The sequence below is a fragment of the Onychostruthus taczanowskii genome, unplaced genomic scaffold (assembly GCF_017590055.1).
Source record: "Onychostruthus taczanowskii isolate IOZ18803 unplaced genomic scaffold, ASM1759005v1 scaffold169, whole genome shotgun sequence".
Classification (NCBI taxonomy): domain Eukaryota; kingdom Metazoa; phylum Chordata; class Aves; order Passeriformes; family Passeridae; genus Onychostruthus; species Onychostruthus taczanowskii.
In genome coordinates, this window is record NW_024498895.1 from 580781 (window position 1) to 608527 (window position 27747).

Below are 27747 nucleotides of genomic sequence, written 5' to 3' on the forward strand. Positions count from 1 at the left end.
CAGTTTTTTCCGCACAGGATGCAGCGGAGGTGGTAGAGGACAGGACCTGTTTGGCACCACAGACAGCAAAGAATAACCTGCAGCTTGGTTTGCCCATGGAAAATCTACGACTGGAGCATCCTTGGGTGCTCCAAATATGATCCTGAGGGTCTTCTGGGCAACTCTGATCCAGAGAGATCAGGAGGGACTTCAGGAAAGGAAACATCCAGGGCGGGATGAGGAGGAAGGGCTGGGATATGGAGTCAGGCCTCTCATTCAGCCAGGAGCAGCAGGATGGTGGGAGCAGGAATTCCAGGGATTCCAGGGATCCCAGATCTAGCATTCCATGGAGTGTTGGGGGCTGTGCCAGTCCCTGGAAAAGAAGGACCTTCATGCCCAGACTATATTGCAGCAAAGTGCTCCAGACAAAGAGAATTTTGGGGATGAGAGGAAGCAGCAAGGATGGAGGTGCTGGGCTCCTGCTCTCTCATGTCCTCCCAGGCCTCTGCCAAACTGATCCTCCACGTTTTGGCAGTTGAGGCAGGACTCTGTCACAGAGCAGTTCCAACCCTCTCTGGAAGAAATCTGAACAATTCCCAACTCCAGAGCATGATGCAATTGCTGAAAAAAAAAAAAAGGTCTCTGTCCCTTTCCTGTGTCATTGGAGGAAAGCTGTTTGAGCAGTTCTGCTCCACTAACAGGGGGAACGTCTCATTTGCAAATTCCTCTGGGGTTTTGGTGCCTCATGTGCACAGCCAGGCCCAAGAAGTCTCACACAAACACAGAAGTGTGGTGGGGAAAGAACCTCTCTGTGTCCCACCTGGCTCCACAGAAGCTGAGCAAGCTTTTACTGACCCTCAATTACAAGCTTGAACTCGTCTAGTGCCTGTTCAACATCAAACCCTTGCAGGCCTCGTTAGTCTAGGTTCAATTTCTGCACCATCTCTGCTGCCCCAACCCATCAAGGGACCTGTCACACTCACCATTTCCTGATTTTAACTGCACCCATTCCTCCCCAGCATGCCACAGCCATGAAGTATTTACCCCAGCACCAGTTTACCCTCTGATCCAGCCACCTCCTTATCTCCTTCCTCAAGTGTGTTTTTGTAGCTGTCTCCACCTTTTCCCAGCACATGCCACATTCCTGGTGCTGGACTCTACCCTTGCTGCCTCTCTTGCTTCACCCTTCTTTTTGCGAAAAAATATTTTTTGGCCTTGCACTCACAATATTAAGCCAATGGTTCAATAAAGTCCTCCAGTGATCTCCAAACTTGCAAGAAGAGGCTGGAGCACTCGGGGCAGTGTTTTGTGGGCTGGACTAGAACAGAAATCTCTGCCAGCAGCGTTGCTGTGTCGAGTCTGTCCCACACAACAACCGTGGGGAGGAGGTGGGAGATGAGCTTATGCCATAGAATATAAAATATCCTGAGTTGGAAGGGACCCAAAAGGATCATCGAGCTCTCAGAAGGGCTTCCTTCCTTACCTGGTGTAATTCCCACCACATAAAACTGGTCCTTGGTGGCTCTGGTCACCTCTTCCTTTTACAGCATCCTGTCATTAGTGCTGTCCCCGCCCAGCCATTTCGGCAGTATTGGGATGACTCCAGATCCCGTGCTGGGTTGTGACCTCTGTGAGTCTTAGGTCTTCCCTCTTCCTTCTTATCAGCAGATACACCCTCTCCAGGAAAAAAAAATAGGGCAGATAATGTTAAATTTAACTACGGGAGAAATCCTGGAAGCTGTAAATCCTGGGGATGAGGAGAATATATCATAAAATCTCAAATCTGGGTTGGAAAAGATCTTAAAGATCATCCAGTTCCAGCCTCCTGCCTTGGGCAGAGCCACCTTCCACTATCCCAGGGTGCTCCAAGCCCCATCCAACCTGGCCTGGAACACTTCCAGGGATGGGGCAACCACAGCTTCTCGGGGCAGCCTCTGCCAGGGCCTCACCACCCTCACAGGGAAGAATTCCTTCCCAATATCCAACCAAAATCTACTTCCTTGGCCTGTATAAAACAGGGGTTTTGTAAATGTGTCTGAATTACATTTTCTCAAGTTACCGCAAAGCTGAAAGTTCTCATTTTTTTAGTACTTGGTTTGCCCCAGCAGCCTGTTCCAGTGGAAGATATGAGACCACAGAAACTGCTCGGAAGTCCGTTCCTGCTAGAATACCTGGCAGTGACACACGAAACTGAGCCATGGGAAAGAAAAGGGAAGCAGGGATTTGCAGGCATGGGTTTGCTTCCCAAGCAGAGTGCTCTGAATGCCTGCGACAAGACAGGAGCCGGAATTTCTCCTGACAGATGCATTCACCAAGAAATGCTGACTCTGCAGAATTAAACCCATCTGTGGCACAGAGTTTGTCAAGCCTGCTTGCTTCCGGCTGGCTCACCAGCCTTATCCTCCATTCCCAGGCTTTCCTGACAGCCAGTTTCATAGGGGCCCTCCCTCACTGGTCCTCCTGCAGCTCATTTCCTAGAGGATTTAGTCATTTCCATGGGACCTGCTGAATTTGGGACACTCCAACATCAGGGGACTTATTTACAGTCTGAAGACTCATCCTGCCAAGCAGCCCAGGCTGTCCCATGCCACCCCAGCTGCTGGGCTCTTCAAGCTTCCCAATCCTGTATGTCTAATCCAATTTAGGCTCTGGTCAACAGATGGGGGAGTTGGTTCTTTATGCACTTAGATTGTCAGTGGGGGCTGTGCGTGCAGAGGGGTCAGACCTGAAGAGGGGGTGTTGAATGCAGGGACAGGTTCTGTATCCGGGGGAGTCTCGCCTGCAGGAGATCCATGCAGGGAGCCAGGGATACAGGGAATGTGCGAGTACAGGGTGGTCTGGAATGTGTGGAGGCCGATGTGTGTGCGCTCAGGGGATCTGTGAGAGGAGATGCATGGAGGAGGGAAGCGAGGCAGGAAATCAGCAGGTCCTGTGGGTAGAGGGAGTCAGAGAATCACGGAATCCCAGAATAAGCTGAGTCGGACAGATTGGACTTGGATGAGTGGGGTCCAGAATAGAGGCAGCCCCCTACTCCCGTCTCCTCCTTCAGGGAAACAGAGGGGACCCGAAAGGGGGTTGGAAGAAGCCTCTTGGGGCACGGCTAGGGGAAAGCTGGCTCTGTTCCCCCTCGCCCAGCCGCTACCGTGCCGACGCGCTCTTCTTACCGCCCTTTTCCCGGCCCCGGTTCTCCCTAGCGGGGAAACGAAACCAGGCGGGGCCGGGGAGGCGGAGGGGGGAGGCGGCGCGGGGGCCGGGCCCGGCCCGCGGGGCGGAGCCGCCGGCCTTTCCCCACCCCCGGCGCCCGGCCCTGCCGCCAGCCCTGAGCTCTTCCAGCCGCCCTGCGCAAGTCTCCGGCCACATCGTCCGCACCATGAAGGCGCTCCTGCTCGCTGTGCTGGCCGCGGTGCTGTGCGTGGAGAGAGGTAAGGGAAGGGGATGCTCCCGCCACCATCGCCTCTCCCGCAGGTCCCCCGATCCCTCGCCAGCCCTGCGTTAGAGAGCAAATTGGGGGTTGAGGGGGGTGATGCGTATGGCAGGGTAAGCTGTGGAAGTTGGAGGTTTTTGGGGGATATAAGGGTTGAAAAGCGGTCGGGAGCACAGCGCTGAGCCGCGTTATGGTTGGGAACGGGATGCGGGGGTGTCTTCCCAAGACGTGCCTCGCAGCAATGTCCCTCCTGAAGCACGAACTTCAAGGCTGCCCCGCCTGTGTGAATAGGTGAGCATCTCCGGCTGTGCGGGTGGATATCCTGGAGCTTTTCCCAGTTGCAGCTCGAACAAAGAGCAGGGCCGGCTCCGCTCCCCTTTTTCGGCGCAGCCAGCCGGGATAACGGCGCTGGGATGGGCTGAGATGCAGCCGAGAGGAAGGGGGGTGGAGGGGAGAGGCAGCCCAGCCCCGGCAATGGCTGATGGAGCAAAGTCAGGGCAGAGCCACTCGTGATTCTGGCTCCTGCTGCCCGCTCCGAGCATCCTTCGGGGCCGCCTTTGGAGCGCGATGACCCCTAAGGGACAATGCCCTGTGGGGCGCATCCTGGGGCTGCCGCCGAGCCGGGGGAGAACGCGGTTCCTGTTGCTGTGTGTTAAGCTGCCAAGTTGCCCAAGTCGCAGGGCCTGCCATCCCCTCTTTCCCCATGGACTCCATTCCTCACTGTCCAAACTCCTTGGGGCCGTACGAAACCGCGTATTGTTCCCATATGTCGCTGCTTGGAGGCATCAAACAAAGAGCCAAACGGGAGAGTTCTGAGCTTTCCCAGAACCCTGCTCAGCAAAAAGGGTCCCTTCTTGTTTTCTGAGGGCACTGCCGAGATGAAACTGGCTGCTTGGTGCCCTTTCCAATTCCTACCTCCCAGTGGGATCCGGGAAGCAACTGGAGATTGAAGCATTGGGTCTCTGGCAGAGCCCAGCTGGCTTGTGCTCAGTTCCAGCGGGCCAGGCCAAGCCAGTAAAGGGTTTCATTCCCCCCCACAAAAAAAACAAAACAAAACAAAACAAAACAAAACAAAACAAAACAAAACAAAACAAAACAAAACAAAACAAAACAAAACAAAACAAAACAAAACAAAAAAAAAAAAAAAAAAACCCAAAAAAACCACAACCCCTTCAGCTTTAAAAGTAAGTTTTTATGCAGGCAAAAGGTTTGCTGCAGGTGGTTTTATCCTCAAACACTTCCAGCACATCCTGGGAGGATTTCACAGAAAAGCTTTACCTCCTGCTCGAAGATCTTGCCTGTGGGTCTTGATAAGGATTTTGCCTGAGAGAATGGAAAAAGCAACATCGGGGCCGAGTGGAAAAACTGCCGAAGCCACAGCATTTTCCTGGTGCTAACGAGCTCCAAAGTGGGCTTTTAAAGGCCTTTTTCCCCCTGTCTTTGCTAGAATGATTCAACCCCTTATCTGAAGGAATTCCCCCAAATGCCCTGCTCTGTTTCGAGAGCTCTTTGTTCCTCCGAGAAGCCAAGCAGCAAACAAATAAACATATGAATTCTTCCACTGGTGAAAACAAGGCTTCTCTTTTGCATTGTTCAGTCTTGTGATTTTTTCCCCCTTTTTTTCTTTTCTTGTAACCTTGAGCTCCAACTCTTGCTCCGTCTACAGCTGCATGAAATTATTTCTGCCACCCCTCTTGTGCCTTTTGTCTAAACCACTCAGCCTGTTTGTGCTCTCATAACTCTGCCAGTGGGTGTTTTTTTGGGGCAGAAAGTGCCTGAATATTTCGTTTCTTAAACTCTGCCTCTCCTGGAAGGATTTTTTTTTTCCTGTTAGGACAGGGGGTAATGGGTAGGTGTGACAATGAAAAACATGGGGACAGGTAGGACATGCAGTGGCAGGAGCAGGGATTGAGTCACGTGGCAGAGAATTTCATGCCCAACAGCACTTTTATGTCATGTCCAAAGATTTCTGGTGTGTTGTTACGGGGACCTTTAATGAACAGCATTGCACCACTGTACCTTCAGTGCAGTGAGCAAATGCATATGGGGACATCTGTCCTGCCAGCATACCTACAGGAAACCTGTAATCCACTTCATTCCTGATTGCTGGAGATTCCTGGGATGAGTCAATTCATCTGCTCGGGGTGGTTGTCAGGTAGAGTTTGGGACAGGTCACCTGAGACTTGGCTTCACTCCGAAGTCCCCACATGGAGCTGTGGCCAGCCCAGAGGGGCAGTGACTCAGTGGCTGGTCCCATCCTCATCTCCTAAACGCAGAGATCCACTGAGGAATCTCTGCTGGAGGTTTTGACTCAGCTGGTGGCCCTGTAATCCCCGTGTGTGGGTTGTGGTGGCTGCGTTGGTGTGCTCAGGTAACCCGGGTTTGTTGTGGGGATTGTTTCCAGAGTAAGGATCCTTGGAGGATGCGTGAGCCAGTCCAGGAAATTCCTGCTTGGGGGGTTGTGGTGTTGGCTTCCACTCCAAAGCAGAGATTTGGCTGCTCTGCTGTGACATTCAGGATCTCCCACTAACCCACTTTAATCTGTTTCTGTGAGATTATATTTTGTTTTCTTTCTCCTCCTCGGCTGTGGCTGCTCAAAAGTCATTCCTCTGAGAGCAATTGTTATTTTTTTTTCTCATTTTTCTTGTAGAAGCCATTTATTTCCTGAGAGAAACAGGAACGAGAAGAACCTTAAGCTGTGGTGCAGTCCTGTGGCAGAGTGGGGCAGATGCTGAGCAATATTTGTCCAAATAATAATTCTTAAAAATACCCATGTCAGGAACTGCTGAGCCTCAGGGAGCTCCCCCAAGGCTTCCCCTGCTTCACTTCCTTAGGAAAATATTCCAAGAGGGTCTAAAGAAAGCTGGGGAGGGATTTTTTTACAGGGATAGGACAAGCAGGAATGGCTTCAAACTGAAAGCGAGTAGGTTTAGGTTGGATATTGGGAAGAAATTCTTCCCCGTGAGGGTGGTGGGGCCCTGGCACAGGTTTCCCAGAGAAGCTGTGGCTGCCCCACGCTTGGAAATATCCAAGACCAGGTTGGATGGGGCTTGGAGCACCCTGGCATAGTGGAAGCTGTCCCAAGGCAGGGGGTTGGAACTGAATGATCCTGAAGCTGACTTCCAACCCAAACCATTCCATGATTTGTGATAATCCATTTGTGGTGGGGCTGAAGGAGCAGGGACGGGGCTGCCTCGCTCTTCGCACTCTCAATCAGCCCCCGCTCTGTTTTGCATCCCATAAATACAGAAAGAGAAAGGCAGTGCCTCGTGGAAGGGCTGCCTGGGACCTCCAAAATCCTGAGTCCACAGAAGACTGGGAACAGACCTGATCTGTCTGCATATGTAGGTCAACAACTGCAGCGTGGATGTGATGCTCTTGTGTGTAAAATACAGAGATCAAAGTGCCCGTGGCCCTGCTGAGTCTCTGGTCCAGGCTGCCTCCACAACCATTTCCCACCCCAAATGCTGTTTTCCAATCATTCCTCTTTGTGAGGGATGAGGGATGGGAGCCAGCTGGTCCATCCTGCTGCTGTAGGATAAGCCTTAAATGGCCTCAAGTTGCTCCAGGGGAGGTTTAGTTTGGAAATGAAAAATTTCTTCACTGGTCAAATCACCAAAGGGTGGAATCACCATCTCTGGAATTGTTGAAAAAATTGTGCAGCTGTGTTGCCTAAAGACCTAAAGACCAAATTCAGTGCTGGAATTTGGCAGTGCTGGGTTAATGGTTGGATTCAAAGATTTTAGAGGTCCTTTCCTGAAATGATTCTACGATTCTATAATTTTAGGAGACCTGCTGGTCTTGCAGGTCTTGAGCTTTCTGCAGCTGAAAAACTATTTCTGCCATGTGCTGTAGCTCAAGCATGGCTTGATCTTGGTGCCCAAAGCCGGGTCTTGGAAAGTTTGAACCTATGGTCACACCTGGAGCATTTCCCATCAGTGTCACAGAATCATAAAATCAGAATGGTTTTGCTTGGAAGGGACTAAAAATCATTCAGTTCCAGCCCCCCTGCCCCAGGCAGGGAGACCATGTCTGTGGTGGCTGAGCTGAATGAGCTCAGACCTCAAAAAATCACCTCTGGAGTTTGGTTTAAAGTTGGCAGCTGTAGCTCGGACACATTCTTGGTGCAAACAGGGCGGTGACAGAAAGTACCAGGCTGTGGTTGTTTCAGCTTTTGCTGATAAGAGCCTGAAATGCCTCCCTGAGGCTTGAACCCTTTGCTTGGCCAATTTTTTTGGAAAAAAAAAAAAATCCCCTATTGCAGGTTGATACAAGAGAAAGTGTTGCTGTGGGCAGATGCAAGACATCCCGTGGGACAGAGGTGGGGACCTCCAAGTGAGGACATCTTCCCACCAGCCCCTAAATGAGGTTTGCCTTTCTCTTGCAGCCCACACGCTCGTCTGCTTTTCCTGCTCGGATGCCTCCTCCAACTGGGCCTGCCTGACGCCTGTCAAGTGTGGAGAGAATGAAAACCACTGCGTGACGACGTACGTCGGAGTGGGACTCGGTGAGTGGTGACAGCACCTCCTCCTGCCCCTCCTGGCTTCTCTCCTGGGTCACCTGCTGAGCTGCAGTGAGGCTTTGCCTTCTTCTGGCTGGGGGGGAGAAAAAAAAAGGGGAAAGTTCTGCTTAGCAACTGAGTGTCGGACCATCCCACGGGAATTCTGAGGAGGGACGCGCTGCCAGGAGGAGTCACGTTAAAACCCACGTGCCTGCACCGATGCCCGCGAGTCTGGGGGGAATTTCAGGCTGGGGGCGGGGATTTTGCTGATGAATAAGTGAAAGCGTGGAGGATGCTGCAGGCTCCCTGTGTGGGAAGCTCCAGGGTTGCTATTCCCGCTGATTTTTTTGCCTTGTGTTTGGGTTCTTCGTCCCTGAGTCCCACCTTTGCTTTGCTTTCCGTGGACGAAGCGGGAAGGGAGGGTTGTGGGTTTCCTTCCTGAGTGCCTGGAGAGATTTGGGGCGGTTCTGTTCTTCCCAGATGCTGTGCTGAGGGAGGCAGGATGCTGTGGCAGATCTCCTGGAGCCTGTGCAGGAACCAGAGCCCATCCTGGCTCTCCCTGGCAGGAGGAGGGGGAATTTCATGCCCAAATCTGCAGCGTGGGTGGGTCAGATGTGCACACACGGAGACCGGGAGCTTTTATAAACTTCCCTTCGTAGCCCAGTGCTAATGGTTTCCTCTTTCCTGCCTCTTAATGTGGGCTGTGCCTCTCTGGAAATGCAGACTTGGCTCCCAAGTGTCTCCACAGGGCTCCTTGTCTCCCTTGAGGAGCCCCAAAGCGAAGCTCAAGAGGGATTTTTGGGATTCCTCACAGAAGCTGTTGCAGCTGAACATTGACAAATCCAAAGGGGTGTCCCTGGGGTGTTGTGTGGTCTCTGGGGTGTTTGTGTCAGCTTATCACAGGTGATCCTTGATAAGATGGGCTGGCTGGGATTCCTGACTCTGAGAACCACTTCATGCTCTCCGCAGCACTTCATCCTCCCTGTGCCACCTGCACCGCCCCGGCTCTTCCAGTGCTGTAATTCCTTTGCAGAGCAGGTGATCAGAAACCCAAAAAAAACCCCATTCTAAACCTCCCTCTTTTCCTTCCTCTCCACCCCACCCCAAATCCAGGCGGCAAATCCGGCCAGTCCATCTCGAAGGGATGCTCTCCCATCTGCCCCAGCGCCGGAATCAACCTGGGAATAGCGGCCGCCTCCGTTTACTGCTGCGACTCCTTCCTCTGCAACATCAGCGGTTCCAGCAGCGTCCGAGCCAGCTACGCCATCCTGGCCTTGGGAATTCTCATCAGCTTCATCTACGTCCTCCAGGCTCGCCAGTGATGGGGCTGCCTGAGGAAGAGCCGCCTCCCACGGGTCTCGTTAGCCAATATCTTCTCTGTTGCTGTCTGCAAGGAGATCCTCTACTTCTCAGCAGGCTTCCAAGGTGATTGTTTCCCGGACTTTTTTTGCTCTTCCAAGCGTTGGAGACCTGGGTGGTTTGGCCGAGCTGTTCTCCTCCTCCTGTGGACGTCTCCCGCTGCACTCTCGCTCCTCCTCCGCCAAGGTGGATGATTTTGGAAGGGTTTCTGCTTTTTCTACCTATTAATAATCCCTCACCCCCACCCCCTAATTTCTAAGGTTGGTTAAACCAGGCTGGGACTCGCTGAGAACAGATTCACCCCAAGCACCACCAGGTCTGCTCCAGCACATGGGTGGCACAGGCAGAGGGAATGCAGGATCCAAAGGGAGACACATTCCTGGCCCCTCGCAGCTGCAGTCTCTTTTTATAAAATAGTCTCGTTTCTTCTGATCCTGGGCTGACTTTTCTGGAAAACCAATGCCGTGTACCTTGTCCTTCCAAGTTCTGTAAGTGCCAGACCTGAATAAACTTGCTCCTGTTGTTACCTGAGATGGGACGTGTGTGTGTTTCCTTGCTCCAGGGATTAGGAACTCTTTCATGGAAAATCCCAATATTGTACCCAGCACAAGGGTCCCTCACCCTCTTGAGCAGCTTTTGGGTGCTTCATCTCCACATCCTTTCCAGCTGTGAGCAGCAAATCCATCTCCTCCCTGTTGCTGTCCTTCCTGATAAAAACCTCTGGGCCAGCTTGTTCCACCTCCCTTGGGAATGACTTTTTCCAGGTGCATTTTAGTGGGAAATGCCAGGTTTTGGGGTCTGAGTCAACTCTAATGGAGCAATTACCCTGGCAGGAGGACTCTGAACTGGCAGAAATCTTTACAAAGACTCGGTGCCTCAGTTTCCCCACTTTGGATTTGTCATGGTGACCATCACAATGGCGATACCTGAATGACCATGGGCAACAGGTCTGAAAAATGTGGTGGAGTCAGAGGGGAAGATGTCAATACCCACATTTTTAGGTCCAACCTTCAATGCCTGATGGTGCCTATGGACTGCTGGAAGTGACTTCACCACTCAACCTTCCACATCTGCTGTCCTTCAGCTCCCAGGATCTTCCCAGGTGTTCTGGCAAGGTTTTTCCTAGAAGTTCTCAGCTGTCCCATGGGAGATGTGACCTCCTGCCCTCTCTGTATCATCTGTCCTGCCTACTCTGCTTGCCTGTGGACCTGCTCGCCACAAACCAAGCCAAAATTCAGCCTTAAACTGTCAAGTTCAAGCTTTTTGTCACTTCCACTGATTGATCAGAGGTGCACTGGGCTTTTTTTTTTTCTATTTCTAGCAGCAAAACCCAGGTGTTGGCACATTTTAGCCATGTTGGTACATTTTAGCCATGCCTTGTACCTGCTTCTCCTATTCTGTGTCAAAACCCAAACAAAAGCTCCACAAACTTAGTTCCACCTCTGTCCCCTCTTCAGGTAGTGATAAATGAAAGGTGGTTGTAGTTGTACAGAAATATTGGTAACAAAAGTGGTTTTATGGTTTCCCCCCCTCCCTTCTCCCCCTGTTTTAATTAAAGTGACAGAGATGTTAATGACAGCTTTTCCAACAGGAGGGATGGGTCACTGGGATGTGGTCTGCAATTTAGTGGTTAATTTGGGAAGAATGCATCACTTGTGCTGGTCCTTGGATGTGCCTTCCTTTGGATAATGCATCCTCCTAGGACCTTGGGGCCCGAGGTGCCCCACAAACCTCTGCTATGCACGTGGGCCACAGAGAAAATTGGGGAAAAACTTCCTCAACTGAGATGAATATTCCCCAGCTTCCCTGTGCCTCAGCCTTCCTCCCAAAACGGTTCAAAACCTCATTTTTTTGGGTTCATTTGTCCCTCGGCGCTTGCTGTGACACTGAGGTGGCACCCAGAGCACTCTGCATTGAATTTAGGGGGGCTCTGTCTTTTCTGGCCATCTGGAAAAAGGTTTTGGGGTTGGTTTGGGACTTGATTACCTTTAGCAAAGAGCTGAACTTCAAAACCATCAGCTGTGTTCTGATGTCCATTCATGCTTTTATGAGGATCCTGATGATGCCAGACTGGACAACCCCATGGGCTGAAGACCTGGTTGTCCCCTCCAAGGGCCCTGGTTGTCCCCTCCAAGGGCCATCTCCTTCTTTTCTCGGGGTTTCTTGGCCAGTGCCAAGGATTTGGTTGTGGCAGGGAGCAAAGGCTCATGGGAGGAGCATCCAGAGGCTGCTTATCCCAATAAATAACAAATTATATTCATGGAATTGCCAGGGGAGTGAGCTGAAGGTTAGTTGGATAAATTTCACAAGGAGATTTGTTTTAATTCCTTGCTGTCTTTTTGTCTCTGCCTTCCCATGTACTCTAATCTAGAATAGGGAAAAAGGGATATTTTCAGTTTTTCCTTTCCTGGCAAAAAGACATTTGGATAGATCCATGTGTGTTTGAGAGAAGGAGGGGGTTGACAGCTTGTCACAGTTGAATCCCAAGCACTTTCCCATCAGTCATGCCAACTCTCACTATTCCTGGTCCTACCCTGGGTTTATTTTTTGCCTCCAAATCCCCAGAATGACAAACCTGGTGAGAGCCTCATCTGTTGTAAAACCCATGTCTAAAAATGGGCAGGTGAAGTAATTAAAATCATTAATAATAAGATAATAAGTAGGAAAACCAATGGGATTTATGAAGTGTTCAGACTGGTGGGTGGGTTGTTGATCCAAATGCTGGATTTGGAATTTGAGGGCCGTGGTGGGACAGCCCTGAAGTGCTTTGGATGTGTTTCTGTGGACTGTGGAAATTTAAGATATCAAAATCTGAGCAGAAAACTCAGATATTCACCTGTTCTGACAAGAGGTTATGAGGGGAGGAGGTTTGGCCCCCTAGGAGCATCAAATATCCTGGAAGAGTTTTTACTGGAAATCAAGAGCTAAAGTGAAATACCTGCCCACTTTGGAGTGTGTTCCTGAGAAAATGCTTTCAGTGCTTCCATCCTGGAAATGGCTGTAATTCACCAGCAGCTGCTGCCATCTCCCACCACCCCACCAAGGGCTTGAATTTTTGTGGATTGTCTAAAAATGCTCAAAATCCATTGTGGCATCAGCGCTTCCCACCCAGGGTCTGGGGGTTTGTTGTTTGCCCAAGAAAAGGACTTCAAAATGAGCACAGTTCTTCCAGCCGGTTTTAAGAATTGTTTTCTTTTTTTAAGGGCAAAATTTCTTTTTTGAAACCACAAACCTGACGTGACTTCCTTGCTCCAAGAGAACAAAAGGTCAGTTGCTTGATTATTACTCCAAGGATCCACTTTGCTGCTGCAGGGATGTCCTGGATTGGTGTTGATTTGCTCAAGTTGGGGGTTTTTTGAAGGGATTTATCTCCCAGGGACTTCATTTGCCGTGAAAAAAGGAGGCTGTGGTCTCACCACCCCTGTGGGAAGCTCAGGTGGGGGTGTCTTTGTGTCCATGGGATGAATTATAGGATCCATGCCCTCTGGAAAAGGCAGATGTGGTGCACATCTGGATGCCTGGAGGTTTAGGGCTTTTTCCCTTGCTCTGCTTGGTCTCAGCTGTTTGGGATGAAGGTGGCTCTGGATCCTTGATCCCGAAGGAGTTATTTCACCCCTCTCTGAGGCTGTTTAAATGGGAATGGGAACAGAAACGCCCGGTTTTGCATTTTGGGAATGCCCACGGTGCCCAGGGAAGCGAAGCCCTGGGTTGGTCCTGCCACCTACTGGCTTTTGCCAGTCTTGGTGGAGGAACTTTGAAGTCCAAATCTCTGAACTCAAGGCAGATGAGCTGCCTCAAACCAAGTAATTGCACTCAAAGCAGAGAATCATCATCAGCAGAGACAGATTGAAGGTTTTAATTCATCCAGCTTTGTTCTGATCATGGAAATTGAGAAATAAAAGGCTTAAGAGGCTTCCCAAAGTCCAACATTTTCTATGGGAGCACTTTTTCCCAGCCCTAATCCTCCAGTTTCATCAAATGAAAATACATGAAGCCAATAAAATGTTGCAGCTTTTATTTCACGTTTTTATTTCAGCTTTGTTGGGTGATCTACAGTGGTTTCCCTGAAATGCTGGTTTTACTAATTCCTATCTGTGAGATTTGTAACTTGTGTATTATCTTTATTGTAACAGGATAAGTGGGATAAAGAAGCATCCATCCCTTTAAATATATTAACCTAAGTATAAGTGAAGTGTATGTTCCATCTTGTTTCTTATACTCTAATAAAAAATATATATATGGAATTAATAAAAAAATACACTTGGAAGGAGATTTTTAGGTGGTTCTGCAGATATTCCAGATATTAACTTTTATTTAGTGTGGAAGGAAAATGCCTGGATTGTATTCCAAGCTCAGGGCTGTGGTTTGGATAAAAAAAGGACAGGCTGAACTGAGGGACTAAAGGAGGGTTAAATTCCTGCATTTCATCTCAGGGCCATTGGAGTCTCTTCCTGGGGATGGATAAAGAACAGGGATTGTCTTTGCCTTCAATAGCCCATAAATATCCTTGACTTGCCCGTGACCCTGCTGGGAATGGAGCTGGGATTTGGCCTTGGAGCCTGCACTCTTCCTTGTGGGAGAGGGCGGCTATTTTGGGCACAAAAAGGGCCCTGTGTGGGTGTCCGTGGGCAGCTGCTCCTCTTCCTGCACTCCCAGGGATCCAGCTCTGCTCCCGCCTCCGGACACACAGACGGACACACGGACACAGGGCTGGGTGCTCTGGAGATTTCACCCCCCTCTCTCCCAACATTCAGCTCTGCAAAGTTATGTCACTCTAATTTTTGTTTGAAGATTTTATGGGATCCCATGGGAGAAGGGGATTATATCCCCCGGGGAATGTAAAACAAATGCAGAATAACAGCGATGGGCTTGGGAGTTTCATCCCTTTTCTCAGGATAATTCCGGGCTGGACTTCCATTTCCACTGCAATCCGTATTTTGCAGCCTGATTTGCAAGTGGTTTTTGGGATGGGAGGGCTCCAGTGGTGACAGGGAATATTTTGGGGACTGGGGGGACATTGCACAGAAGAAACCTGCAAGTCCCTCCTGCCTGGTGTTCCCGTTTCTCCTCACATTGTCACCATGTCCCAGCTCCTGCTGTTCCCTAAGGATCTGCCTGTCTCTACGCAGGCCCAGGGTGGGCTTTCCCATATTTCATCTGTTTGGAAAGTTGAGGGAAATGGTGCCACATCTCCCGTTTGCTCTTCAAATGCTCCTCACTGTCATCCCAAGGTTGTCCTGATCGTCCCAGGATGGGAGAGCCAAAGGGGACTGAGGTGGGAGAATTCCGGCCTTCCCATCACAGGAGGCTGGAATGGTTTTTTGGAGGTGACCTTCAAGATCATCTCATTCCACCCCCCTGCCATGGGCAGGAACACCTTTCACTATCCCAGGATGTTCCAAGCCCCACCTGGCCTTGGACACTTCCAGGGATCCAGGGGCAACAATATTTTCTCTGGGAAGCTTGTGCTTCACCACCCTCACAGGGAAGAATTCCTTCCCAGGATCCCAATTAACCCTGCCCTCTGGCAGTGGGAAGCCATTCCCTGTGTCCTGTCACTCCATCCCTTTGTCCAAAGCCCCTCTCCAGCTCTCCTGGAGCTCCTTCAGGCACTGGAAGGGGCTCTGAGGTCTCCCTGGATCCTTGTCTTTTCCAGGCTGGATATTCCCAGCTCTCCCAGCCTGGCTCCAGAACAGAGGGGCTCCAGCCATTGGAGCATCTCCATGGCTTCCTCTGGATCTGCTCCAGCAGGTTTCTGCCATCCATGTGCTTATGACTGCAGACATGGATACAGTATTCCTGATGGGATCTCACTAGGGCAGAGCAGAGGGGTTATATCCTAACCTTTGCTGTCTCTCTGGACAGGGCTGCTCTCTATCCATGGCAAACACTGGTCTTGGAGGAGGAAAAAGCTCTGGAACTGAAGAGGAGTCTCTAAAAAGCTGATTCATTTGGGAGTTTTGACGTTTTGGAGGAGTCAAGAAAGGTGTGTAGGAAGGGAGTTTGGAATTTAAAATTGCAGTGGTGCTAAAGGAAAACAAAAAAAAAAAAGAAAGGCTGAATCAAGAGCTCCACCTTCCTGCCAGTGCTGACCCTCTCCACCTCATTTCCTCCTGCTTCCTTTTTTCCCCATTCCATGGATTTTGAGAGATTGTGGGGGCCTGGAGGCTGCAGGAACCTGGAAAGGTGGGAGGTGCTTTATGTGGCTGTGGGAGCACGTCCCAACCTTCCTGCTGATCATCTCCCAAGAAAAAGAGATCTCAGGAGTTGCACAACGTGCCTGGGTCTCCATGATGTGACCTTTCCTGGGATACATGGAGCACTCAGCCACCCGGCTGACATTAATAACTTGTTAGCAAAGCTGCATGGAAATGTGACACAAACCAAACTCATGGGGGCAGAGGTGTGAGCAGCTCTGTGCTCTCTGCTCCGCTCCAATTAACACCAGCAACGGGGTGGGTTGAATTTTACACGGATTCTTGTCACACTTTGTCACCCAGAGCCAAACCAGGTGTTTTCCACAGGTGCCAAAAGCGCTCCTGGCTCAGATTCCATCTCTCATTGCTCAGATTGTGGCGATTCACTCACCCGTTGTTGCTCCAGAGGCTGAGATTTGCACCTGAGCTCAGACCAGTAAAACCTGCTGGTTCCAGGAGCAGCAGCACCCATTTAGTACCAAACTATGAAAGATGCCAAAAATATAAAAAAATTCAAGTGCAATTCACTCAGTAGATAAAGGAAGGTGGCACCTGGTATGTGACCACTCAGGGTCTTTATAAGGACAAGGTGGAGCTATTCTTGCTGGAATTTAGCTCCTGGGTTGTTCAAGGCAGTTTAAATAAACTGAATTTTTCTCCTTATTTTTATTTGCACCTGGAGGTTCCTCGTCCTCAAGCTGGTTGGAACCAAGTGACTACAACCCATGAATTTTGGGAACAGTGAAACTTTAAAAATACCGAAATTACCCTGGAAAGTCCTTTCTTCCTTGGGAAATGGGCTGGGAGGAGGGATTTGCATTTTTCTCTCTCGTCAGGAGGTGGCAGCGGCAGGTCCCAGTTCTGCCAGTGTGATCCCTTGGATGCCAGTGTTCTCCCCTGGGATGGGAGTGTTGCTGTTCCAGGACCACAAGCTCCTTCTCCTAAGGGGAGTGATGGAGAAAGGACTTCATTTGGAACCTGTGGACGAGGAATAAATCCATCCCAGACCTCTCTTTCACCCTTTTCCATGCCAGATGCTATGGGGGCCCCTGAGCCCTCCCTTCCCAGCCTGTTTTCCAGGCTGAAAAAACCCATCTGTCTCATAACTCCTCGTGTTGCCTGGGGTTAAATCCGTGTTCCAAGTCACATGAAATATTGGGATCACAGGGACATGGTGGGATAGCTCAGGGAATTGAGTTGTGCCGTGGCTGGGCTCTGGTTGGGCAGGGAGAGGGGGCAGACCAGGAGAGGTGATGATGTGGGTAACTGATAACAGCCTGATCAGGTGGGAGGAGATAAGGACTTTTCCAGACATCTGGAGCAAGCTTCATGTTCCCAACTGCCTTCTTTTATTGTGAAGCCATTCCCTCTTGTCCTGCCCCTCCAGGTCCTTGTCCAAAGGCCTTCTCCAGCTTCCCTGAAGTCCCTTTAGGCACTGGAAGGGGCTCTAAGGTCTCCTCAGAGCCTTCTCTTCTCCAGGCAGAAAAATCCCAATTCAGCCTTTCCTCATAGGAGAGGTGTTGGTTTCCTCATGTTTCCCAGGGAGAAATGATCTGGGAGCCACAAGTTTTGGGATCAGAAACATCTTCCTGAAATCTTCAAGCATCTGGAGGCCATACCTGAGCTGTTTTTTGGTGCAGGACACACAGCCTCTCACCTGGGCAGCAGAATCTTCATTTAAGTTTCTGCTGGTTTGGGCAGCTCCCAGCAGCCAAAAACATGGATATTTCCAGCTCCAGTGCCAAGCTTTGCAGGATCAGAGGGAGATGAAAAGGGCCTGGAGGCAAAGCTGGTACTTTTCAGTCGGGTTATTTAGTGTTTTACACGTGTTGTCCTTGTTCTTCCCTTCTGGGTCAGCGAGAAGTGACTCAGGTAGGAAAGTATCTCCTGTTCCTTGGATTAAGCCTGGAACAAAGGCAAGGGATAATTAAGGCAGGTAACAGCTACACTGAACGAGCGATTTACATTCCTGCATCATTAACAATGCCTTGGAAAAGCTGGATGGAGCAAATCATCTCCAAATAAGTGATTGCTGCCTCAGTCAGAATTGACAGGAACGGCGAATTTCTCAGTTTAGAAGTAAAAAGAACAAAAGGGAGCGAGAAAAGAATTGATGGGGGAGGTATTAAAATTCCCACTAGTTATAAATATATGATCAATACTTTCCATGCACAACATAAACACACTTTAAGAATTAAGAATCCTCTAAGATTTTAGGAATTATGAATCCTCTAAGATTCCCCCATGGGATTGCTGTATCTGTGTGCTGACCACTGGCCAGGAAAGTGATGGATGTGAAGGTCTCACCTGAAAGAGTTAAGACTTACAGAGAGTTTAATCTAAATAATAACCTGGAGATAAGAGGTACCTGCATGGAATTCAGACAGGGAGAAAAACAGGTTGGGAAAAAAAAATAAAAAAAGGCAGGTGAATGATTACCTGGAAGGAACAAGACTCCTTATAAAAATAAATCATCTTGTTCCTGCCTTCTTCTCCTGGGGAACATCCAAAGCTTTTCTGAGTTCCAGGTGCAGCTCACAGCAATGGCTGGGGCAGAGAGGGGGACACGGCGAGGTCTGGTGGGAACCTGGGATGAGCAGCAGATTCAAGGAACCCTTTGTGGGGTGGTCTGACCTGTCTGCCCCAGGTCTGGCTTTAATCAAATTCTCTCAGGTCTCTGTTGGAGCCAGAAGTCAGCAGAACCCTGGGATGCATCAAAAGGAATGCGACCAGCAGGTCCAGGGATGGGATTCCCTCCCTCTGCTCCACTCCCTCCTGGAGTTCTGTGTCCAGGTCTGAGGGCCTCAGCACAAGGACCTGGAACTGCTGGAGCAGGTCCAGAGGAGATCAAGATGATGCTCCAAGGGCTGGAGCCCATCTGCTCTGGAGCCAGGCTAGGAAGAGTTGGGAATGACCAGCCTGGAGAAGAGAAGGCTCCACGGAGACCTCAGAGCCCCTTCCAGTGCCTGAAGGGGCTCCAGGAGAGCTGGAGAGGGACTTGGGACAAGAGATGGAGGGACAGGACACAGGGAATGGCTTCCCACTGCTACAGGGCAGGGATAGGTAGGATATTGGGGAGGAATTCTTTCTGTGAGGGTGGTGAGGCCCTGGAATTCCAAGAGAAGCTGTGGCTGCCCCATCCCTTCAAGGCCAGGTTGGACCAACCTGGAGACAGTGGAAAGTGTCCCTGCCCATGGCAGGGGTTTGGAATAAGATAATCTTGAAGGTCCCTTCCAACCCAAACCATTCCACGATTCTTGGTCCCAGTTCAGTGCCGAGGTGAAATCCAGTGTGGAGAGAGCTGCCAAACTTCCTGCAGCTCCAATCTGTGTCAAACCCACCCAGGTGTGAAAGCCACAACTCTCTGCTCAGCTGGGTCCTTCGAGCCTTGTCCCACCGAGGGGACACCTGTCCTTTCCCTGAGGGCACCTTCCAGAAGCTCAGTTATGGGAATCACCTGACCACAACACATTCCAGAGGCTTGGAAGAGGGATGAAGTGTCTCCAAAGCTGTGCCAGTGTAATGGTTTTTAAGCCAGGCAGAGACACGTTGGATCCTGGCCATACATTGTAGGGGATTGTAGTAAAATCAATTAGGAGGAATAAGGCTGCTGTGACTAATGAGCTAATGAGTGGTGCCTTAGTGAAAAAGGCTCTAAAGGAGCTGCAGGGTTGGATTCCTGACTCATTATTCATAGGGATAGGCCAGAGTCAGGCTTGGCATTCTCTGTTTTTTTGCTTTGTTTTTCAAGCATTCTCTATAACTTTTAAAGACATTCCTCATCAATGGAGGAGATGGAGACGGGCAAGGACACCTGCTTAATTCTTCTTTTCTGGTGCAAGAACCTCAGCTCCAGGGAATTTTGGTTTCTGTGAGGGACAGGTGGGGACTGTGGTGTCCCAGAGGCGAAATTCATGGTGATTTAATCCCTGACATCTTCCCAGCAGCAGTTCAGTGCTCAGAGTAACCCATCCCTGGTGCTTCCATGAATATCTTTCATCCCTGACCTGTGGAGATGCTGGAATGAGTCCAGAGGAAGCCACGGAGATGCTCCAAGGGCTGGAGCCCCTCTGCTCTGGAGACAGGCTGGGAGAGCTGGAAATGTCCAGCCTGGAGAAGGGAAGGCTCCAGGGAGACCTCAGAGCCCCTTCCAGAGCCTGAAGGAGCTCCAGGAGAGCTGGAGAGGAACTTTGGAAAAGAGGTGGAAGGACAGGACAAGGGGGGATAGCTTTAAACAGGAATTGGGTACGGTTAAATGGGATATTGGGAAGAAATCCTTCCTTGTAAGGGTGGTGAGGGGCTGGAATGGAATTCCCAGAGAAGCTGTGGCTGCCCCATCCCTGAAAGTATCCATGGCCAGTTTGGAGCAACCTGGGATAGTGGAAGATGTCCCTGCCCATGGCAAGGGTAGGAATGGGATGATCTTTAAATCCTCCTCCAAAAAAGCTCAGCACAAGCAGATGACAGGGTCATGTCAGCACCCCTCTGCCCTTAAATCCAGTCCCATCTTTCACTCCTGCATCTGCCTGCTCTGGAAATTTGGAATTCACTGGAGATATGTCAAGAGCTGATTAGAGTAAAGATTATGGAGAGTTCAAAATAATTAAGTTAAGAAGGCTCTCAGTGCCTGCACCCTTGGTCCCTGAAACGCTGCCCTGGAGGTGGATGAGGAATTTTAGGATTTGCAATGGAATTGGGCCGCCTGAGAGGCTGTGGGATTTGGAGATTTCCCGGCTGGATGCAAGTGAGTCAGGGCTGGTGAAGATGCCTCCACCCTGAGACTGCCTCAGCTGGCAAGGTAGGACAGGAAAAGAGTTTGGCATGGGATTCCCAGGCTGGAAGTAAACATTTGGCTGAACTTTTCCTTGTATTTACGACAACAAACTCATCTGAAGTGTGAGAGATTTTTGTATTAATTTCCCTTTGAACAGATACACTAAAAATTGTATATATTTTATTTTAATCCATCTTGTGACGAGGCAGATTTATGCAGATTGTGTGTCTTTTTTTTTTTTTTTTCTGCAATTAGTGGGAAGCCCCCCTCCCAGTGGGACAGGTTGTGGTTTCCTACAAAATAATAAAAGGAATTCAACAAAACAATATTTGAATATTGTCATTAGTTCTTGTTAATTTTATTTTTTTATGGTGAGTTGCCAGCCCTGCAAAGCATCAGCACAGGGTGTGCATAAAAGAGGAGACATTTCAGGACTCAGATAAGATCAACTGAAACCATAAACAAGGTGTGTTGACACCCCCCCAAAACCACCCTCCGGAGCAAAGGAGGGGAGAGGATTTAGAGCAGGGTGGTGGCGGAGATTCTTCCATCCAAGATTTTCTAAGGCGAGGGAGATCACATTTCAGCTGTGCAGGTGGAACCAGTCATTTAACACATATTGTTTGAGGCCACTTAACACCAGAAACCAGAAGCCACACCCCATCCATGTTTTTTTCTTTCTTTTTTTTTTTTTTTTTCTGTTCCTTATGAACAAGGCAAACCCCGTCAGAGGATTTTGCCTTTTTAATAGGATTATAATATTTTCTGCTGAACACGAGGAATGCCAGACATGGAATATACCTAAATGTCTTTCCCTAGGTAATTTTTGGGGTTGGTAATAACTGCTTAGCTCTCATAATCCACATAATTACTGTATTGGAGAGGCAACTGTGAAAACAACCCGTCGGAATTCCTGAGGATGGAAGTCTCCCAGAGGTGGTGTTTGGAAAAGCAGCAGGGATTGCTGAAATGCTGAGACCACCTTTAGACTGGATATTAGGAAAAAATTCCTCACCTTGAGGATGGGGAGGCTCTGGAATGGAATTTGAGAGGAGCTGTGGCTGCCTCATTCCTGGAAATGTCCAAGGCCAGGTTGGACGGGGTTTGGAGCAACCTGGGATAGTGGAAGTTGTCCCTGTCCTTGTCAGGAGGTTGGGAGTGGATGGTCTTTAAATTCCCTTCCAACGCAAGCCATTCCATGATTGTGGAGCTTTCGATTTGGAGAGATGATGATTGGATTTTTTATCCAGCATTCCTAGAAAAATTTTTAAGATTCCAAGGCAGGACAAGACAAATTGGCCTCAAGTCGCAGCAGGGAAAGTTTGGATTGGATATCAGGAAAAATTTCTTTGCACAAAGTTTTGTCAGGCATTGGAACAGGCTCCAGGGTAGTGATGGAGTCACGAACCTGGAAGTGCTCAAAAATGGCACTTGAGGAGAGGGTTTAGAGGAGAAAATGGTGGTGGTGCTGGTTTGATTCTGGATGTGATGATCCTGACATCTTTCCCAACCTTAATGATTCTATGATTCCAAGAGTTCAAGTGAATAACTCTGCATAAAGTTCCTTCGATGGTGGAATAACAAAGGTGGTGGGGATATCTCCAACATATCTTGGATTCAGATTTTCCCCATTCCTTAGTAAAAGTCTGTGTTGGGAGGGTGCCTGGCATAGCCACCAAAAGGCTGTTTTTGCAATTTTTGCAAAATTTTTTTTGCAATTCCACACTTTGCTCTTCCCATGCTGGAGGAGGATTTCCTGCCATGGAGCTGGCCTGAAGTGCAGGAAAATCCAGCAGACACCTGGGGCAGCAGGGTTGGGAATGGGAAGTGTTTGGGAAGCAAAAATGTCATGAGCTTGCAACCATGTTTGGAGACGGTTGTCTCAGAGCAGAGGGGCTTTTCCATTCCATCTTCCTTGGGATAAGGAGCCTGAAGAGATTCCTTTGGCCCAAGCTTTTGGGTCCTGGTCCTGTTTTTTTCCCAGTACTCCATTTACTTTTTCCAGTGAGTGAGTGATTGAAAGTCAGATTTCCACTTCTAGACCAGGATGGACAAGGCTTGGAGCAACCTGGTCTAGTGGAAGGTGTCCCTGCCCATGGAGAGGGTTTGGACTGAGATGATCCCTCCCCATCCAAACCATTCCATGATTCTCATCCTTCTGATAAACTCTGGACACCACTGAAGGTGAAAGCGCAGAGGAGAAATACCCATGAGGTTCAATTCCTTGATGTTCACACCCACCAAGGCGTTTTTACCCAGGATTTCTTGAAACCACTCCAAAAAAGGAGAGGAAATATCCCCAAGCTGCAAGACAAGACCTGGACACCAGGATTACTTAACACCCCAGGCTTTCCACATCCTGCTTGGACACAAAACACCAGGCTTAACCAATCCCAACCATTGTCCACCCAGCAAAAACAAATTTTCTTCTCCAAAGAACATGAAAAGACATGACGGAGTAGCAAGAGGTGGGGCCTGCTTTGGAGCTCCTTCAATTCATTTATAGCTCAATGACAGTCGTTTTTCCAGTAGATTTGGATCTGGGGACGGAATCGGTACATGGCAAATCACCGGGACCTGTGACATCGGTGAAGAGTGGTGACAACCCAGTGACCAGACAGCGAGGGCTGTGCAAGATGAAGGTGTTTTTGTCTCTTCTGTTGGCTGCTGTCACTTGCATGGATTTGGGTGAGTTCCTGCTCAGATTTATCCAAATTCCTTCAGGACATGCAGCGTGGGGGAGGGATACACCCTATTCCCTCTGAAAGCCATGTCTCTGACTTTAGGCAGTTTTCAGGGAAAAAAAAAAAAATCTGGCTTTGGAATTTTCCATATGTTCAGGATGGTGATGGTGTCATTAGGATTGTCAGGCCAGGCTCTTTAGGAAGTTTCACAAGGCAGAGTGTGATTAAACCCTGTCATTCCTTTAATGCAAATTCCCTCTCTCACTTTTTCCATGTTCGTGCTCTATCTCACTCTTTTTTTTTTTTTTTTCATTATTTTTAACTTTCTGCACCTTTTTTGATACTTAGCCCTGGATGTCAGTTCCATGCAGCATGTGTGGGAGCTCTCAAAAAATGTTACATGTGGGATTTATACAATTTTATCTGTTAGAAATGGGAAAGATGGGCTGGGACACTGCTGGAGGCCCAGGTACTCCAGGATTGATGTTTATCATAGAATCATGGAATGGTTTGGGTTAGGAGGGACCTTAAAGATCAAAGTGAGGCACTGGAACAGATTATCCCAAAAAGTCGTGGCTGCTCACTCCTGGAAGTGTCCAAGGCCAGGCTGGGCAGGGCTTGGAGCAACCTGGTCCACTGGAATGTGCTGCTGTCCATGGCAGGGGGTGGAATTCCATGATTAGAAAGGTCCCTTCCAACCCAAACCAATCTGTGATTCCATTCTATGATTCCATGATCCTCCCTCCATCCTTTCTGTCCCTTGTTTCTACCACCACACCAATTTCTTGGACAAAAGTTGATGATCCCAAGCTTTGTTGGTGTTCTCCTGAATGTCCAAGGTAATTCATGAGCAGGATCAGTCCAGGATCTGTGACTGTTCATTGGGATATTCTCAGATCCAGACAGTGGCAGGTCTGATTTTATCTGTGCCTGTCTGTGGAGCTCTGTCAGGATTTTTAAACTCCTATTTATTTCCTTCTTTTGCAAGGACATTTTCAGTTCTCCCCTCCTTGCTGAGCAGACTCTGCAGGGGAGAAAGAGGTGGTGGCTTGTTTGGTTTTCTTTTCAGAGAGGAACACAAATCCTGTGAGTTGGATTTGTCCAGCATCCTGAAATGTGAGACTAAAAGAGATGCTTCCTCCTAAAGATGAATTTCACAACTGTCAGACGTGAATTAGTGCAAACAAAGCCATCAGGTCATGATGGGCAAAGCAAGTGAATAAAGTTTGCTTTAGCAGGAAAATTGCTGTGTTTGTTTAAAAAGGGCTTTTTCTGGCTCATTAATGAGGATGGTGTCTGTTTTCACAGGGTGACTTGTTTGCCTGAGCCTGCTGGCATCCCATTGGAGCTGTGCTGGGAGGAGATGAATAATTTCTCCTCATTAGTGAAGTTTTAAGAAATTTCAGCAGGAATGTCACACAGACAGGGTGACAAGGGCTTCCCAGACTGAAGAGGGGCTGTTGGGGTGTGATGGCACCAAAATACATCAGTGTGGTTGTAACACACACTTTGAGGTGTCTGCAGAGGGGTGGAAGAGAGCACCTAGAGAAGAGGACCCAGATAAAATGTTGGGTTCCTCAAAAAAACCCACAGAGAGCAAAATGCCCTGAAAAACTTGTCAAAAATGGCTTTTTTTTTGGTGATAGGAAGCACCAGACGCTGTTTTGATTTGATATCTTTAGCTTGGAGAGCTCTGTGTCACAAAAATCTGGGTTCTTCAGTGGTTTTCTCCAAAGTTTCTCCATCTCAGAAGACTTTAGGCACTGAAAGATATGGGCTGTGGTTTTTCTGTGTTTGTAGGAGCTGAGAAGCACCTGCAGCTCTGAACGGCTTTGCAACCTAACAGGGATGAGGAACATCTCTGAAGTAGTGAGGGACAAGGGAGGAGAAACTGGCTCAGGATGGATTTGGAGTCCCCAGTACCAAATTTTGTGTCTGTGGTCTCTGCCTAGAGCAGAACTTGTCACACGCAATCCATTCATGGTGCTGCTGCCTGGTTTGATTCTTCTCTGTGAGGGTGGTGAGGTCCTGGCACAGGTTTTCCCAGAGAATCTGTGTCTGCTCCATCCTTAGAAGTGTCCAAGGCCAGGTTGGATGGGGCTTGGAGCAACTTGGGATAGTGGAAGTTGTTCCTGCTCATGGCAGGCATCTGGAACTGGAAGATTTTTTCCAACCCAAATCATTCCAGGATTTAAAATAACGCTTCACACATTCTTCTCACAAACCCAGAATCTCAGCACAAGGGGAAGTGTTGTGCTCAGTTTGTTCTCAGTTTGATGGAGACAAATCCCTTCTGTCTGGGACACCCTCCCAGCCTTTGGGAAGAGCTGGCAGAGTGGATGGCACCAGAGGAAATTCTCACTGCTGCAACCCAAGCCCAAATCCGACTTTTTTGTGTGTGTATCCAGATCCTTCAGCAAGGGGACAAACCTCACCAAGCTGACAAATTTCTGTGATAAAGTGACTGACCTGGTAGACAAGGGATGAGCTGTGGATATTTTCTACCTGTACTTCAGGAAGGACTTTGATGCTCTCTCCTATAAGATCGTGGGATCAGGGAATGGTTTGGGTTGGAAGGGATCTGCAGATCATCCAGTTAGGCCCCCCTACCATGGCAGGGACACCTTCCACTATCCCAGATTGCTCCAAGCCCTGTCCAACCTGGCCTTGAACACTTCCAGGGATGGGGGGGGTCCACAACCTCTTTAGGAAACCTGTTCCAAAATACTCATGGACAAGGCATGGGCTGGGTGGATATGTCTGAGGAAAAGCTGGGACTTCTCAGGCTGGAGAAGTGAAGCTTCAAATTGGGAATCTTATAAATGTCAGTAAATTCCTGAAGGGAGAGAGCAAAGAGGACAGAGCCAGGCTCCTTTCAGTGATTCCCAGTGCCAGGACCGGGCAAAGGACAAAAAACTGAAACACAGGAAACATCAGGAAACACTTTATGACTGTCAGGTTGACTGAGCACTGGCAGAGGTTTCCCAGGGAAGTTGTGGAATCTCCATCCTTGGAGATATTAAAACCCCACCTGGGGACAGTCCTGAATTAGAGGCTTTAGGGGGTCCTGCTTGAGGGCAGGGATTGTGCTAGTGGAGCTCCAGAGACCCCTTCCAACCTCCCCATTCTGATTCTGGGAGTTTGGGAGTCTGGGATCTCTTTCTGATGCTCTGCTAAAGTCAAGGAGAGGCGTAGATCCAGAAAACAGAGAAATAAATCAGCCCAAGATCTTTCCTGTGTCACAGGGTCTCCTGTGTGTGAGGCTCTGTCTTGTTTGACTCATCACAAGGGGTCTGAACCCGACCTGAGGCTGTGCTTTGACCACCAGACCTTTGTGTTTCTCACTCCCATCAGTCCAAACACGTTCCATTATTCCATTCCCATTCTCAGCATGATTATTTTGGAAAAACCCTCCCAAGAGATACCTGAACAGGACCCACAGTGATCAGTGAGACCATCCTCATGTTTTTCCATCCTCCTGTTTTCCCTCCTCACAGGACACTCCTTGCAGTGTTACACGTGCAGAGATTTGACCCCAGTTCAGGAGTGCCAGAAAATTGAGAACTGCACGGAGAATGAGAGCATATGCAAGACTACAATTTACTCCCTGGAGGATGGTAAGGACAATTCCTTCTTTATCCATACTTTTAGCAGGCATCAGTGTTTCGACAGTGCTGGTGTGGAGACCAGTTCCTCTTTCCACTTAAAAAGTGGAGAAGAACTCCCCTGGGAGCTCTGGCTCTCAGGCTGAGGTGGGAAGCAGTGTTTGTGTGAGGGAATATTCGGTGAATGCAAGCTCCTGCTTAATGTTCAGAAATGAGATTTTAACTTTTTGCAGGGTCATGTGGTGATAGGAAAACAGGGAATGGCTTTAAACCTAAAGAGGGTGAGTTTAGATTAGGATTAGTGAGTTTGATTTAGGATATTAGGAAGAAATTGTTCCCTGTGAGGGTGGGGAGGCCCTGGCACAGGTGTCCTGGAGAAGCTGTGGTGCCCCATCCTTGGAAGTGTCCAAGGCCAGGTTGGACAGGGCTTGGAGCAACCTGGGATAGTGGAAGGTGTCCCATGGCAGAGAGATTTGATAATCTTTCCAACCCAAACCATTCTATAATTCCATGACACCAACTCTTGGCCATCAATGGCCTCCCCTGTTTTTCCCATTCCTAACTGTTGCTGCTTTTTTTCTTTGCCACAGTTTATCCCCACACAGGAGTCTCGACTGTCACCAAGATGTGCTCCTCTGTGTGTGAACCCTCTGACGTGGATGGCATTGGGATGACACATCCTGTCACCTGCTGTTTCTCTGACCTGTGCAACTTCGATGGTGCAGCAAGTTTGGGGATCAGCATTGTGCCAGTTGGGATCCTGGCAAGCTCCCTCTGTGCCTTTTTCTGGACTAGAGTGTGAGGGGATGACGGGAGCAATTTATTCCGAAAATTCCATGAAGAAAATAGCCCCCCACCAGCCCAGCTTTCCATGTGGATGCCTCATGAACAACACTCAACAGCTCCCAAAAATTGTTTGTGTGGTTTTTTTTTTTTTTTTTTTTTTTTTTTTTTTTTTTTTTTTTTTTTTTTTGTAATACCCACACTTTCCCCACAACTAAGAGAGAAGCAGAACACAGGAAGGCCCAACTCAATTTTTAAAACTGGTTTTTCAACAACTCCCACAAAATTAACTATGGAGTTTCTTTGCTGTGCTGGTGTGATTGGGTTTGAAGTAAAAAACTAAAGCGCGTGAAGTATATTTAAGGCAAAAAACCTTGAGAAGAGCTTTCCCTATCTCCTTAGAGCAGGCCCTCTACACCCCGTAATTTTCTGCTGTTTCTT

General features: G+C 49.0%; 2 protein-coding genes across 2 annotated transcripts; both read left to right on the top strand.

Annotated features, from left to right (window-relative positions):
• The first annotated feature begins 3248 nt into the window (after window positions 1-3248).
• Window positions 3249-13273, top strand: LOC121333376 (lymphocyte antigen 6E). Its single transcript, XM_041399657.1, has 3 exons — window positions 3249-3401; window positions 7791-7910; window positions 9018-13273. The coding sequence occupies exons 1-3, from the start codon at window positions 3350-3352 to the stop codon at window positions 9224-9226; spliced, it is 381 nt and encodes a 126-aa protein (XP_041255591.1). The 5' UTR covers window positions 3249-3349; the 3' UTR covers window positions 9227-13273.
• A 9597-nt stretch (window positions 13274-22870) lies between these two features.
• Window positions 22871-27325, top strand: LOC121333398 (ly6/PLAUR domain-containing protein 2-like). Its single transcript, XM_041399679.1, has 3 exons — window positions 22871-22922; window positions 26416-26535; window positions 27114-27325. The coding sequence occupies exons 1-3, from the start codon at window positions 22871-22873 to the stop codon at window positions 27323-27325; spliced, it is 384 nt and encodes a 127-aa protein (XP_041255613.1).
• The last annotated feature ends 422 nt before the right edge of the window (window positions 27326-27747 follow it).